Source organism: Phalangium opilio, unplaced genomic scaffold (genome assembly GCF_054372755.1).
Source record: "Phalangium opilio isolate 3A_F unplaced genomic scaffold, DU_Popi_V2 ptg000105l_1, whole genome shotgun sequence".
NCBI lineage: Eukaryota > Metazoa > Arthropoda > Arachnida > Opiliones > Phalangiidae > Phalangium > Phalangium opilio.
The window spans coordinates 8,864,647-8,880,632 of NW_028324207.1; the positions used below are offsets into that span (position 1 = coordinate 8,864,647).

At 37.8% G+C, this 15,986-nt stretch overlaps 1 protein-coding gene across 2 annotated transcripts; it reads left to right on the forward strand.

Moving 5' to 3' along the window:
• Positions 1-465: 465 nt before the first annotated feature.
• Positions 466-15,858, forward strand: hop (tyrosine-protein kinase hopscotch). Of its 2 annotated transcripts, none has more exons than XM_089851540.1 (14): positions 466-668; positions 773-1,125; positions 2,258-2,554; positions 3,561-3,821; positions 5,251-5,408; positions 6,810-7,335; positions 8,764-8,976; positions 9,066-9,187; positions 9,558-9,702; positions 10,249-10,402; positions 11,528-11,988; positions 12,947-13,258; positions 14,540-14,706; positions 15,523-15,858. In XM_089851540.1, exons 2-14 carry the CDS (start codon positions 841-843, stop codon positions 15,815-15,817), a joined length of 3,396 nt encoding a protein of 1,131 aa, XP_089707666.1. In that variant the 5' UTR covers positions 466-668; positions 773-840; the 3' UTR covers positions 15,818-15,858. The 2 variants fall into 2 exon arrangements, with proteins under 2 accessions (XP_089707666.1, XP_089707667.1); XM_089851541.1 differs by having other exon boundaries at positions 827-1,125.
• The last annotated feature ends 128 nt before the right edge of the window (positions 15,859-15,986 follow it).

A 15,986-nucleotide genomic window follows, 5' to 3' on the forward strand; every position in this document is an offset into this window, starting at 1 on the left:
ACTTCCTCCGGTCCAAAACCAGTTTATTAATTGCTTGGACTAGTTTTTTAATTCAAAAAGTGGGGGTTACTGGTCCTCGGGACCAGTTTATTAATTGCAAATCTATAGGAGAACAAAGGCTGGGACCAGTCCGGAGACCAGTTAATTATTTCGGGGACTAGGGGGGTCACTGGTCCCAAGGACTAGTTTAAAAAATATCCTTATTTCCCAGACTGCTTCTTTTAGAAATATCAATTGGCCATATGTCTAATCAGCGCCACTAGCGGATGGTATGAAAACTACTCCCATAGAGTCTAGGTATATTTATGCGGGTTTGCAGAATTTCCGTCAGATGGCGCGGCATTCGAGCCACCTGACGGAAATTCTGCAAACCCGCTTAAATATACCCAGACTCTATGGGAGTAGTTTTCAGACCATCCGCTAGTGGCGCTGATTAGACATATGGCCAAATTGGCGGTTTTTGGGCTTGTTTCCATTTGTTTTTGGCGAATTCAAGGGTTTCATTGAATCCCTGGATTCCTTGCTTAACCGCTGTATTTTCTGCGTTCAAAACAAATTTGAAATTACCAGCATTAGCTATAGTATAATTAATTCTAATCCTTATGCAAATATAACTGCAATGCATTTAACAAAGCTGTAAAACCTCAACTGCATCAAGAACAAACTAGGTTAGTAAAATAATCCCCTGCCTTCCAGATGAAGTAGAAAAACATTGTTTTTTACCGTCACCCTAAGCCTTGGTCTGTTTATTATTATAAAAATTTTAATTTAGATCCTTATAACGTTATCATGTGATGATATTTGGTTTTAAATTACTGGAAAAAAGGCGTTTAAAACAAAATGGAACGCCAAGAATCCTTAGAAAGTTTTGTTTCAATTCAAACTCACACGATAAAAGAACCCATTCACGTTCTGGGACGATGCATATTCATCGCGGAGGATTTGTACATTTACGCCGCGAAATACTGCGGAATTGGTCCAATTTCGCGACATTTATTCGGGTTATGGTGCACCGATTCTAACACGTGGCTTAGCCCCTGTCAAGAAATTGACGCAACTGGATCGCTAAAATGGTCTTTGGAGTTTAAACTGCGTTTCAAACTTCCCAGCATCGGAATACTCGAAGTAAGTGAACGTAATAGAGTAAGCAGGGTTCATACAAACCTGGAAAACCTTGAAAATCAGGGAAATAAGTAGTTGACAAAAACCTCAGGGAAATTTCGAATTATTAGTAAAATTCAGGGAAATTTTGAATTTTTAGTAAAATTCAGGGAAATTTCGAATTTTTAGTAAAATTCAGGGAAATTTCGAATTTTTAGTAAAATTCAGGGAAATTTCGAATTTTTAGTAAAATTCAGGGAAATTTCGAATTTTTAGTAAAATTCAGGGAAATTTCGAATTTTTAGTTAAATTCAGGGAAATTTCGAATTTTTAGTTAAGTTCAGGGAAATTTCGAATTTTTAGTTAAATTCAGGGAAATTTCGAATTTTTAGTTAAATTCAGGGAAATTTCGAATTTTTAGTTAAATTCAGGGAAATTTCGAATTTTTAGTTAAATTCAGGGAAATTTCGAATTTTTAGTAAAGTTCAGGGAAATTTCGAATTTTTAGTAAAGTTCAGGGAAATTTCGAATTTTTAGTAAAGTTCAGGGAAATTTCGAATTTTTAGTAAAATTCAGGGAAATTTCGAATTTTTAGTAAAATTCAGGTAAATTTCGAATTTTTAGTAAAATTCAGGGAAATTTCGAATTTTTAGTAAAATTCAGGGAAATTTGCGTCAAACAGGGGCCGAGTAATTAAACAAAATGTTCATAAACACCCCCTCCATAGGATTAACATTACACCCAACTTTGCATTCTCATAACTCTGGTTCTACTAGAGATACAGGGATATCCTTTGACTATGTTATAGCCCTATTTGCACCCCATCCAATCATACTTAAGACTTGGGATTAAGACAAACAGGGGCCGAGTAATTAAGCAAAATGTCCGTAAACATACCCCCCTCCATAGGATTAACATTACACCCAATTTGGAGGCTCATAACTCTGGTTATATTAGAGATACGGGGATGTCCTTTGGGTATGTTATAGCCCTATTTATCCCCCATCCAACCATACTAAAAACCTGGGGATCGAGTAAACAGGGACCAAGTAATTAAGGAAAATGTTCGTCTCAGGGAAATTTGTTTTCCAAAAGTTGTATGAACCTTGGGAATAAGTTAAACCATTTTTTCTCAATTTCCTTGATATATTCGTAGAGATTGAAGGATTTGCCCGCGTTGGATTATTATTTCCATCAACTACGCCACGATTTCCTTAACAGTAAAATCCCCGAAATGGTTCAACATAAAAACAAAGCGTTAGGTTTAGCGGCCACTGACATGATTCGCGAAATGTTAGAACATAATTTGAGTATCGAAGATATGAAACATCGTTACAAGGATTTTTTACCGAGGGAGTTATGGAAAAACCATCGTTATTGGGTTAAAACTCCGTTGTTAGAAGCCGTTAATCGTGGCTGGCAAAATAGCAAACAAAATGTTGGCTACGTTAAAGTAAGCATGCGCGAACATTTTTAGTATTAAATCCATGGATAAATAATGCGCGTGAGGAAATTGTTTTCACGCTATAGGATAGGCAACTCCCTACTTCTGGCACCAATTGTAACAGGTTTAGGCCTAGGCTACCGCTATGTCAGTAGAACTATTAATAATGATAACTCACTCTCGGTATATCCAGTGAACTGCCAGGGGCTCGGTTCATATCCTGTCCTCTGCTGCTTATCAAACACCGTGAGACCGCGACTCCGTAACTACCCACCGCCGACCTCACTCAGTCACAAAACAACACTCCTCCCGGATCCCAGGCTTTTATAGCCACCACTCTATACTACCTTGGTCACGTGTTTAGCACACGACAGGATACTCCTACACTATCTCGAACGACAGCTTAAGCAAGTAGTCCACTTAGCCTTGCGAAACCGTATCGTTACCGTTTTAAGTTCGTAAATCATCCGAAAGAGGGCGCCCATTACCTAAGTCCGAAAGCGTCGTTTAAGAAACGTTATCAGATGGAGTTCTGTTCGTATTTGGATACGTGACGTTACGTTAACGATACGGTTTCACAAGGCTTAGTGGACTACTTGCTTAATTCTGTATTTACTCTGATAGAACATCGGTTGTTAGCACGCGTAAAACCCAGGTCTGTATGTAACGTAGCTTTGTACGTGCTGTCAAGAGATGATAGAAAAACTTCAGGATCTTCAGAATTTAAAATATCCCCGAGTTTTTTATCTCGAGTGCATGCACGGACCTCTACTTTACTTTAAATCCTGAAGATCCTGAAGTTTTTTGTCTCTTGTCAGCACGTACAAAGCTAGGTTACATAAAGACCTAGCTTTGGGCGTGCTAACAACTGATGTTGTAACAGAGTATACACAGAATAAGCTGTCGTCCGAGATAGGGAGTTGCCTGTCCTGTAGAGTGAAAACAAATTTCACGCTCACGCGCATTCTTTATCCATGTTAAATCTTTATATTTTAATTCTATGGGAATTTCCTAGGAACAATTTATAGTTCAAGTCTGTGATTTAGCGCCCGATTATGGTAGCGAAGAATACAAAGCTCAAATAGACGAAGATGGCAAAGTTTGGGAAGTAACGCTTCAAATAACTCCTTACAATAGCCAGGAACCCGGGTTAAGGATGCGACTCAAGAGTAGTAAATCAAAATGGACTCATATATGCTCAATTGAAGATTTATATTACATTAGCGTTCGCAAAGATAATACTCTCGAAATTAGCCGGAGAAACGGAATACCTCAAGTAATTTTTGCATTTTTTTTAAGTTCTTATAGTAACTGAAAGTCCTAAAAAGTAAGCAATGCCAAGGCTCCCTTGATAAAATAACGGCTGGTGCAGGTTGATCAGGTAAGGGGCGGCAATAGCTTGTATAGAAAAAACCCATCTCATCCCTAGATGGCGTTACAAATCATCAATTTAAAGCAGTAGCAAGTAGCACAATGCATATAAACATTTTGGCCTATCACCTGTGTCAAAAACGGATTAATGTAAGAAGAACGTTGAACCTAGCATATTCGCTACCCATCCTCGACTACTTTGTATGTTTTGATGGGAGTGGCTTATTATTTCAAAACTCGCGCTCGCCATCTATCGGCCTAATTCTCTTATATTTTGGGCTTTGAATATAGATACTGCATAAGGAAAGTAAATAATAATAGTAATAACTCATAAATGTACTACAATAATAATTTTAGTACAAAGAAAGAAAAACCCGAAACTTCAAAGAAAATATTTAAAGAATTATCATTTATTCGTAACTTTAAAACTTAATTCCACCAAATCGGGAGTTATATCGCATTGTTGTCCATTGGCGCAATTTCGAAAAGAAATTTAACCACGAAAATAGAGATAAGAATGACAATTTTGACCGCTAGAAGTCGCTATATCCGAAATTTTTGGGTGGAGTCATAATATAAGCAGACGAAGTTTCTCAATAAAGTATGCGAGGATGGTACCAGAGGGTAATGCTTTGATCCGACGTTCTTAGTACATAAATCCGTTTTTGCCTGTGTTTTATAACATTTGTTAAGATTTGGGTTTCAAAATCTGCACAAAAGCGCTATAATTAGTAGCAATTAGTAATAGAGAAAGCTATTTTCTGTTAACAAATTACTATTAGCATTGACAACACCATATTTTCTTAGATCAACTATAGTTATGTTAAAAAAATTAATTTCTTATAAATAATTTTTAGAATATGTAAAACTTAAGAAATATTCATAGTTATATTGTATAATTTATTATTAATAATTGAACTTAACCCGGGCCTCGTACATACTACTCCGGGTACTCCCCGTTTGAATATCCGTTTTGGCGCGAAAATATTTCTGAAAACGAGCGCCCCTACTGGCGAAAATTGGCAAACTAAAATTCCACTTTTGGGTTGAAAAAATTAGCAAGCTCCAGCCGTTATTTTATATAATGAGCCTTGGCTAGGGCAAAGTGCTAGTAACGCTCACTAGGCACTAAAAAGATAATGGGAATAGGCCTACAGTGAGGTCTACATTTCAGTCAAGAGTTAAGTCGACAGCAAGACCTAACAATGTAATTTTTCCTCGCATATGTATTTCAAAGCCTATATATTTGTACATTTCAGAATCATCATAAGTAAAAATTACTCCAAATAAGTTATACTGAGACATTGAAGTGTTGTTTGTTTTCAAATTTGTAGTATGTCAGATTTGATGACGTTTTGCAATTGAGGTCTTTCGTATCGTGTTTAGACGGTTATTACCGTTTGATGGAAAAATGGACCTTCAATCTTTGCAAGGAACTCCCAACACCATCTTTACAGAATCTCAAAACGTTGAAATGTCATGGTCCTGTTGGGTAAGTTAACATGGCGAAGAATGCATTCAGGATAATGTAAGAATGTTGAAAACCTGGCAAGGTCACATCTGTCTTTTTTGGAACATTTAAAAATGGTGGTATAGCCATAAAATCTGTTTTTAGGCAAAGATTTGTTTTTAAGGTAGCTTTCCAGTAAATGGCGCCAGTAAATTCCCATATAAAGGTCTCAGTTCCTAGCAGACTTCATACAAACCTGGAAAACCTCAGGGAAATAAATAGTTGACAAAAACCTCAGGGAAATTTCAAGGAAATTTCAAATTTTTAGTAAAATTCAGGGAAATTTGCGTCAAACAGGGGTCGAGTAATTAAGCAAAATGTTCATAAACATACCCCCCATAGTATTGACATTGCACTAAATTTTGGAGGCTCATAACTCTGGTAAAATACAAATGTAATTAGGAATATTTTAAAATTGAGATAGAAAACCAGTAGATGGCACTTGTAAAATTCCCTTATTAGATAACACCTTACAATACGTTTCTAGCGCCATCTGTAGATCAAAAGGTAAGAGACACAATTTTTCTGATCACTTAAAAATGGATATAGGAAGCCAGTAGGCGTCGAAATAAAATTCCTTGCACAAATGTCCGTTTAAAAATTAAATGCTTGGGTGTATACGTAACTCTTCATGGTAAGGCCATTTTAAGTGGCAAATGTCCAGTTTATTTAATTTTAGTTCTTGGGCTCTACTTCTACTGGCCAAATGGCCAGTTAAGAAAAATCCCAATGAGATAGGTAGTTACAGTTCAAATTGGCTTACCGCGAAACACATTGTTTTTTATCAAGCACGTTTATCAAAACATAACAGCGCCATCTGTGAGCTTCTAGCAGAACTAATTAATAATAATAATAATAATAATAGCTTTATTTATGGATATTCCTATCAGTTTACAACTGGTTAACGTAGGAGTTCGGTTTAACTTAAAAACGTTAATTAAAATTAAAAGTTATCTCTGATATATTCTAGGATTACAACTTTTACTTGCTTATTTGCAATTAGAAACATCATTATGATTTTATTTCATCTGTTTATTACATTAAAAAGGACTAGAGTTTTTATTATTTAACACGCGTATTTTATTTAACAAGCTTAAAAAACTATCTTGACAGCTTGTTACGCAGATTATAGCAGCAGACGGCAATAAAAAGGTTCTTCAAGTGAATAATAGGTGGCGCCACCCGTATTTGATTTTATCTCATTGAACAATCCTTATTTCTCAGCCTGCCCAAACGTGGTCCACGCCCTCTGTCCCCAGTCATTCAGTGACATCGTTAACCTTGTCTTGTTTTTACATTCTGACATTCTGTATCTTGAATGTGTTCTAAACATAACTCAATGAATTCACTTCCCGTTTACCAAATACAAGTTTCTTAAATCAGGTACAAATTTTCATACCAAAAATTGAAAGAGAAGCGAAACTTTGACCCTGGTAGTTACTTAATCCGCGAGAGTTCGTCTTGTTACGACGAACTTCGAGTTGACCTTTGCATTCCATCGGAAGATAAGCCTTTAACGTTAAAAGTCTTTCGGGGGGAGGAAGGCAAATACCGTTTAACGGAGGAAACAAACACTTTCGACACTTTAGTCCAACTAGTCACGCATTCCTCTAAGAAAATTCGTATACAGGATCCGGTTTACTGCGTCTCACCTTCCGAGTACGATAAGACTCGTCTGCTCTTATGCCGTCCCGAGAATAAAGAAAGCCAAATATTACCGAGTCAAGGAGAATGTTCCTGCACTTCTCAATGCATCCCTAGTAACGCCGTTGTTATTAATACGGCTCAAGGGGTCAAAGGTCAATTTCATACAGTTTATAACGATGCCAAATTAAGACAAACTTCCGGGGAAATGAGACCTATTATTGTTAAAGCGCTTTTGCCGCAGTATGTTACGCCGTACATTCAGGTACGTTTGTTTGTTTGTTATTTTTGTTTAACTAATCTAATACACTCTTATCTCCCATTTACTGTTCTGGGGCGACCTAGAATTGCTCTGAAAATTTTGGCCTTTTCCTATTAAGGGTTCATAAAGAGCCTGGATAATTCAGGGATAATATAAGTCGGGGATTGAAATTTTTGTCCTAGAGTGTCTGGATTGGTCAGGGGTTTTGTTTGGTATATCAAACAGTGCTTTGAGCAATGCTAATTATGGGCTCCAGGTGTGACCATGCAACACCTTAAATTAGTCAGGGATATTGATGGAAAAATTTCGTCAGGGATAAGCTGGAAAAGTCCGGGATTTTCATTTAAAAAATTTCGTCCGAACCTTAAAAAGGACTATTTATTCCGGGCTAAACTTCACAGGGTTCATACAAACCTGGAAAAATCAGGGAAATAAATAGTTGACAAAAATCTTCGGGAAAACTCAGGAAAATTTAGAATTTTTAGTAAAATTCAGGGAAATTTGCGTCAAACAGGGGCCGAGTAATTAAGCAAAATGTTCATAAACATACCCTCCATAGGAATAGCATTACACCCAACTTTGGAGACTCATAACTCTGGTTCTACTAGAGATACGGGGATGCCCTTTCAGTATGTTATAGTCCTATTTATCCCCCATCCATCCATACTAAAAACGTACGGCTACGACAAACAGGGACCGAGTAATTAAGGAAAATGTTCATAAACATACCCCCCTCCATAGGATTAACATTACACTAAACTTTGAAGGCTCGTAACTCTGGTTCTACTAGAAATACGGCGATATCCTTTGAGTATGTTATAATCCTATTTGCCCCCCATCTATCCATACTAAAAACGTACGGCTACGACAAACAGGGGCCGAGTAATTAAGAAAAATGCTCATAAACATACCCCCTCCATAGGAATAGCATTACACTAAACTTTGAAGGCTCGTAACTCTGGTTCTACTAGAAATACAGGGATGTCCTTTGAGTATGTTATAGTCCAATGTATCCCCCATCCAACCATACTAAAAACGTAGGGCTACGACAAACAGGGGCCGAGTAATTAAGAAAAATGCTCATAAACATACCCCCTCCATAGGAATATAGCATTACACTAAACTTTGAAGGCTCGTAACTCTGGTTCTACTAGAGATACGTGGATGGCCTTTGAGTATGTTTTAGTCCTATTTGCCCCCCTCCCTCCTTCGTTAACATTTGCTCCATAAGATACTCCATATACGGGAAAAAAATCAGGGAAGTATATGGGGAAAAACCTGGAAATATCAGGGAAATTTGTTTTCCAAAAATTGTATGAACCCTGGATAAGTCCATGATTTTCAGTATAAAAATTTCGTCCGAACCCTTAAAAGGACTATTCATTCCGGACCAAACATTTAACAGTTATCGATATATTCTTCTTTATTTAGGATTTTTTACAACTATGTAGCAAAGTGATGCAATGGCGATGTCAAGCCATAGTTTCAACCGTTGGAATTATTCTGCATAACCCTTTGGCTTTAGTCCTGGAATCTATGCCATTAGGACCCCTCAATGTCTTTCTACGCAACAATCGGAATGATCTGGAGCAAGTTGATCTGATTGAAGCCGCGACTTATCTCGCTACCGCTTTGTGGTATCTGGTAAACAATTAAGCAACCTTTTGTGCCACTCGCTACACTAAACTTTGACTCTGAACTGACACGGTTTAATTGGTTGCTTGGGTTTGTAGGAAGAACAAAATTTTTGTCACGGTAAAATTCGCTGTGGAAATATAATGGTTGCGTCCTGGACGGAGAATTCCTTGAAAGTCAAATTGTCAGATCCTGGTCTTCTAATTTACGACATTGATGAGTGAGTTGGGATCCGGTCCACAGGGTTCGTACGGAACCAGCATGGATAACCTGGATAAGTCAGGGATATGAAAATTAGGGAGAAAGTTAGGGATTTAAAGGTTTTTCCTAAAAAGTCAGGGATGTGTCAGGGATTTCCTTTGGTATATCAAACCATGATTGCTTCGAGCAATGCTAAATATGGGCTGCAGGTGTAATTATGAAGTGGGCTCTGGTAAACACGTACTTAAAATGGTCCCAGGGATATTGCCAAAATTTGGTCAGGGATAACCTGGAAAAGTCAGGGATTTTCAATGTAAAAATTTCGTACGAACTCTGGCGGGACTATTTCAAGCGAGTGAACAGTCCAAATTGTTATCTTTTTCAATTAGTTATCCGTGGATTCCACCAGAATGTCAAAGTGAATATTCTTTGTGCCAATATTCGATCCAAGCCGATGTTTTTGCATTTGGCACAACAATGTGGGAGATATTCTCTTACGGAGATAAACCTCTTGTTAATGATTATGGAAATAGTGTAAGTATACAAGGTGTTCCATGAAGGGTTGGGTAACTGAAGTACAATGGCGTTGTTCTATGGGAGATTTTGAGTCGAAAATATAACTTCTATTACATTTTGACACAAGCGGGGTTCATACAAACCTGGAAAACAGGGAAAACCCGGAAAATTCAGGGAAATAAATAGTTGACAAAGACCTCAGGGAAATTTAGAATTTTTAGTAAAATTCAGGGAAATCACGGAATTTGCGTCAAGCAAAATGTCCGTAAACATTCCCTCCATAGGATTAACATTAAACTAAATTTTGGAGGCTCATAACTCTGGTTCTACTAGAGATACGGGGATGTCCTTTGACTATGTTATAGTCCTATTTGCCCCCCTCTTTCGATAACATTTGATCCATAGGATACTCCATATACGGCAAAAATTAACCTGGAAAATTCAGGGAAGTTATGGGAAAAAACCTGGAAATTTGTTTTCCAAAAGTTATATGAACCCTGCCACCGTACTTTGATCCCATTCTTTCTGGAACACCGTGTGTTGTAATTATTGGTGGTTGTTTAGGATGTTTTCAATGATCACCGAAGTCATCTGCCAAATCCTCCCGAATGTCATGAAGACGTGTACAAATTGATGAGTGAATGTTGGATCCATGATCCTGATAATAGAAAACAACCGCAAGCAATTATGAGAGACGTTAATCAAACATTATATGAAGGTTTGTGTAATGTTTAATTAAGATTTATGCAAACAGGATTTGTGGGTTAATTTAGAACTGAAACTTGAGATAAAAATAGATCAGAGTGTTAGGGTTATGATTTAGTTTAGGGCTGCCACGGGTCAGGGAACACCTGGAAAAGTCAGGGAATTTAAAAATGGGCCGAAAAGTCAGGGAATTTTAAAAATTTCAACAAAGTCAGGGAATTTGATTTTAGTGGGTAAAAATTCTGGGGATAAGTCTTTATTGAAAGAGTAACGAAAGTTTTTCCTCATCTCGTCTCTTAACACAGAGTGAACTCTAGAGCAATCCTTAAAAATGCTGTCTAGAATTGTTTTTGTAAAGTAAATGCCTTTAAAAAAATCTCTTGGACTGTTATTTTCATTTGGTGCAACAAATACATTGGAAAGCTTTAGGCCTGTGCGGGTAGCGATTTTTGGGTTTCGGGTCGGGTACGGGTAGTTGAAAAAACTTCAAATCGGGTATCGGGTCGGGTACCCGGATTTCTAACGGGTACTCGAATAATTAGGCCTAGCTAGACTACCATTAGTCGGGTGCTTTTCGGGTAGCAAAAAATCATATCTGGTACTTATCGGGTTGAAATACTTTTATTTGTGAAAAAAATAAGTGTCATGAAAGACTTGGATACCATTATGGCGAAAAGTACAAAAATAAGACGCTAAAGCTATTAGCGAGGATTGAAATAATACTGAGCATTGTGGAAAAGTTTACTCAAACTGAAGTTCAAAAAACTTTGCCAAACCAATACCCGATTGTCCTAAGCCTTGTCACGGGTTATGAGCGGGAAAATTTAAATATTCGAATAATTTCGGGTATTAAGAAATTAAGTTTTCGGGTATCGGGTCGGGTACGTACCCGACCCGATACCCGACCGGGTAATTTTCGGGTACCGGGTACTCGCACAGGCCTAGAAAACTTAATGTAGATCGAGTTTATTTAATTATAAGCACTTAAAACGTGCTGTAAACATTTACACTTTCGGTTTAAAAAGCTCAGGGAAAACCTGGAAAAGTCCGGGAATTTGGTTCTGAAAATTCCGTTACAACCCTGTGTAATGAAATTTGCCCTGTAATAAGGCTAATAGCTATTCAATGTCTGTTACAGTCTACAACTCTCGGAGAAATCATTCCTACGCTACCGTTTACCCTGTTAACAAAAGCCCAACACGTAATGATCATTTCGACTCAAACAACATCACCCCACGTTTACCCCGACATCACACCGAATCTCGTAACATCGAGCCGCCATTGACAACGATTACGACGTTCACTGAACGCAAAAATCTGATCAAAAGTGCGATAAATCAAGTCAAGTTAACAGCCACCAATAGTTTCTCCTACGATCAAATGTCTGCCAATGCTAACAGCGGTTCCAGCGAAAGATCAACGTTTACGATGCTTTCCGATGTCGAGAGTTTTAGCGATGGTCCCGATGTACCCGTTGGAAGTTTGATTACGTTAGATCAGACCATGAACGAGAGTGACAGAGATAATACCATAACGGACCAGTCGTCGCCTTGGGTTATCGATATTAATGACCTTACCATGGGTCAGACTTTGGGACAGGTAGGAGAACTTTGGAATTATTTGTTACAATGGTTCTCGTGGGTCTGGTTGATAAACGGAGTTTTTAAATGAGACCGAAAGGTCAGGGAATTTTAAAACAGGGTTCATACAAACCTGGAAAAATCAGGGAAATTAATAGTTGACAAAAACCTCAGGGAAATTTCGAATTTTTAGTAAAATTCAGGGAAATTAATAGTTGACAAAAACCTCAGGGAAATTTCGAATTTTTAGTAAAATTCAGGGAAATTTGCGTCAAACAGGGGCCGAGTAATTAAGCAAAATGTTCATAAACATACCCTCCATAGGATTAACATTAAACTATATTTGGAGGCTCATAACTCTGGTTCTACTAGAGATAAGGGGATGTCCTTCGAGTATGTTATAGTCTTATTTGCCCCCCATCCAACGATACTAAAAACTTGGTATTTCGTCAAACAGGGGCCGAGTAATTAAGCAAAATGTTCGTGAACATACCCTCCATAGGATTAACATTACACTATACTTTGGAGGCTCATAACTCTGGTTCTACTAGAGATACGGGGATGTCCTTTGAGTATGTTATAGTCCAATTTGCCCCCCATCCAACCATACTAAAAACTTGGTATTTCGTCAAACAGGGGCCGAGTAATTAACAAAATGTTCGTTAACATACCCTCCATAGTATTAACATTACACTATACTTTGGTGGCTTATAACTTGGGTTATATTAGAGATACGGGGATGTCCTTTGAGTATGTTATAGTCCAATTTGCCCCCGACTCCTTCTTCGTTAACATTTGCTCCATATACGGGAAAAACCTGGAAATCTCAGGGAAATTTGTTTTGCAAAAGTTGTACGAACCCTGTAAAATGAGGCTAAGAAAGACAGGTTTTCCTTATTGTACATCAAAACCGGTTTTTGTTATTGCATATCTTGAAAAATATGAAAAGCAATGAAGTAAAATTTGGCACTTTTCAGGGTTTTTACGGAGAAGTTTGTCGAGCAACATTTTCTCAATGGGAAGGATTGAAGAAAGAAATGGTGGCCGTTAAACGAATTAAGAAATCAGTTCTTTCGGAAGCTGGTCTGAGAGATTTGCTTCGGGAAATCGATATCATGAAGTCGTTAAGGCACAAAAATATCGTCGAAATTAAGGGATTAGTGGAAGAACCTCAAACGATGCTAGTCATGGAGTATTTGGAACTCGGAAGTCTTTTGGCTTATCTTCAGATGTACAGAAGGAAACTCACAATTAGTCGATTGCTCAAATTCGCCTCTGATATTGCTGAAGTAAGTGCTTTTTATTGTAATCAGTTTTTCTAGTCCCGTTGCGGCCAATATAATGTCTGCTAGCGTGTGAATTATTATTAATCCCGGGTTTTCGGCACCACAAAATGGCCCGAATTGAAACAGGCCTGCTTTGAGTTCATTATCATTGGTTTTAGGTTTCCGTGAATTTATAGTCAAAAATTTATTAATCCCGGGTTTCGGCACCACAAAATGGCCCGAATAGAAAAGGCCTGCTTTAAGTCCATTATTATTGGTTTTAGGTTTCCGTGAATTTATAGTCAAAATTTTATTAATCCCGGGTTTCGGCACCACAAAATGGCCCGAATAGAAACAGGCCTGCTTTTAGTCCATTATCATTGGCTCTAGGTTTCCGGGAGTTTGTAGTCAAAAATTTATTAATCCCGGGTTTCGGCACCACAAAATGGTCCGGATAGATACATGCCTGCTTTAAGTACATTATCATTGGTTTTAGGTTTCCGTGAATTTGTAGTCAAAAATTTTTTGTTTCCGGGTTTCGTCACCACATAATGGCTCGAATAGAAACGGGCTGCTTTGAATCCATTATCATTGGTTTTAGGTTTCCGGGAGTTTTTAGTCAAAAATTTATTAATGCCGGGTTTCGGCACCACAAAATGGTCCGGATAGATACATGCCTGCTTTAAGTACATTATCATTGGTTTTAGGTTTCCGTGAATTTGTAGTCAAAAATTTATTGTTTCCGGGTTTCGTCACCACATAATGGCTCCAATAGAAACGGGCTGCTTTGAATCCATTATCATTGGTTTTAGGTTTCCGGGAGTTTTTAGTCAAAAATTTGTTAATCCCGGGTTTCGGCACCACAAAATAGCCCGAATAGAAACGGGCCTGCTTTGAGTCCATTATCATTGGTTTTAGGTTTCCGTGAATTTACAGTCAAAAATTTATTAATCCCAGGTTTCGTCAACACAAAATGGCCCGAATAGAAACAGGACTGCTTTAAGTCCATCATCATTGGTTTTCGTTTTCCAGGAATTTGAAGTCAAAAATTTATTAATCCCGGGTTTCGGCACCACAAAATGGCCCGAATAGAATCATGCCAATTCGAGCTTAGCTACCCCCTCTCCCGCGCCATTATGGTATGTTTTCTTCACAGATAGAAAGTTGTTGTTTCAGCTTATATGTTTTGTAGCAATAGTTCAAGGTTGCCAAGTCCCTATATGAAATTTTTGGTGTCTTTCAGTCCCGATCGAGTGTAATGTTAGTTATTATGCTACGAAAAATATATGTTCGATCATTCTACAGGGAATGCACTACTTAGAAGGAAAACACATCGTTCATCGGGATTTAGCCGCTCGAAACATCCTCGTCGCCACTCCTGAAAACGTTAAAATAAGCGATTTTGGCTTGGCACAATTCACGGAGAATCATTATTACAAAGTTAGGACGGAAAGAAATTTACCAATTCGTTGGTAAGTTAATTATTTCTTCGATATTTTTTAAGCCTTGGCGAATACCACTTTTTAACTATCGGGACGAATATGCAATACAAAACCTTTTCCTAATCAAATAACGGTGTTAGATAGGCTTAAGCAGGGTTCATACGAACCTGGAAAACAGGGAAAACCTGGAGAAATCAGGGAAATAAATAGTTGACAAAAACCTCAGGGAAAATTCAGGGAAATAGTTGACAAAAACCTCAGGGAAAATTCAGGGAAATAGTTCACAAAAACCTCAGGGAAAAATCAGGGAAGTAAATAGTTGACAAAAACCTCAGGGAAATAAATAGTTGACAAAAACCTCAGGGAAATAAATAGTTGACAAAAACCTCAGGGAAATAAATAGTTGACAAAAACCTCAGGGAAAGTTTAGCATTTTTAGAAAATTCAGGGAAATCTAGAATTTTTGGTAGAATTCAGGGAAATTTGCGTCAATCAGGGGCCAAGTAATTAAGCAACATGTTCGTTAACATCCCTTCCATAGGATTAACATTACACTATACTTTGGAGTCTCATAACTCTGGTTCTACTAGAGATACGGGGATGCCCTTTGAGTATGTTATAGTCCTATTTGCCCCCCTCCCCTCCTTCGTTAACATTTGCTCCATGGGATACTTCATATACGGGAAAAACCTGGAAAGCTCAGGGAAGTATATGGGGAAAAACCTGGAAATCTCAGGGAAATTCGTTTTCCTAAAGTTATATGAACCCTGTTAAGGTTTTGAAAGCCTAATTAAGTTAAATTGATGTTAATTAACTAACATAAATACTATTTCTAATTTGATACAGGTATGCCCCAGAAAGCATCCGATATGGACGATTCTCTCACAAATCAGACGTCTGGAGTTACGGCGTTACATTATGGGAGATGTTCTCATTCGGTGATAATCCTATGATTCCTAATGTTCCCGATACGAGTTTAGCGGACGTTTTAGAACGAGGTGAAAGGTTAAGTTGCCCCGACCAATGCCCGTTTGATGTTTACATCTTAATGGGATCTTGTTGGCAAATGGATTCACACGCCAGACCCTCTTTCACCGAAATATACAAACAAACGATGGTCCTAAAAGAAAGACTAGAATAGAATAATCAATACTTGTAATTAAAACACTCGTTACATTTTAACACGTGGGGTTTGTTGAAAGTTCAAAGGTCAAAATAATTGCCTATTCTGATGCTTTAACACATCGGGTTTGTTGAAAGTTCAAAGGTCAAAATAAGCCGCCTATTCTTATGCTTTAACACATCGGGTT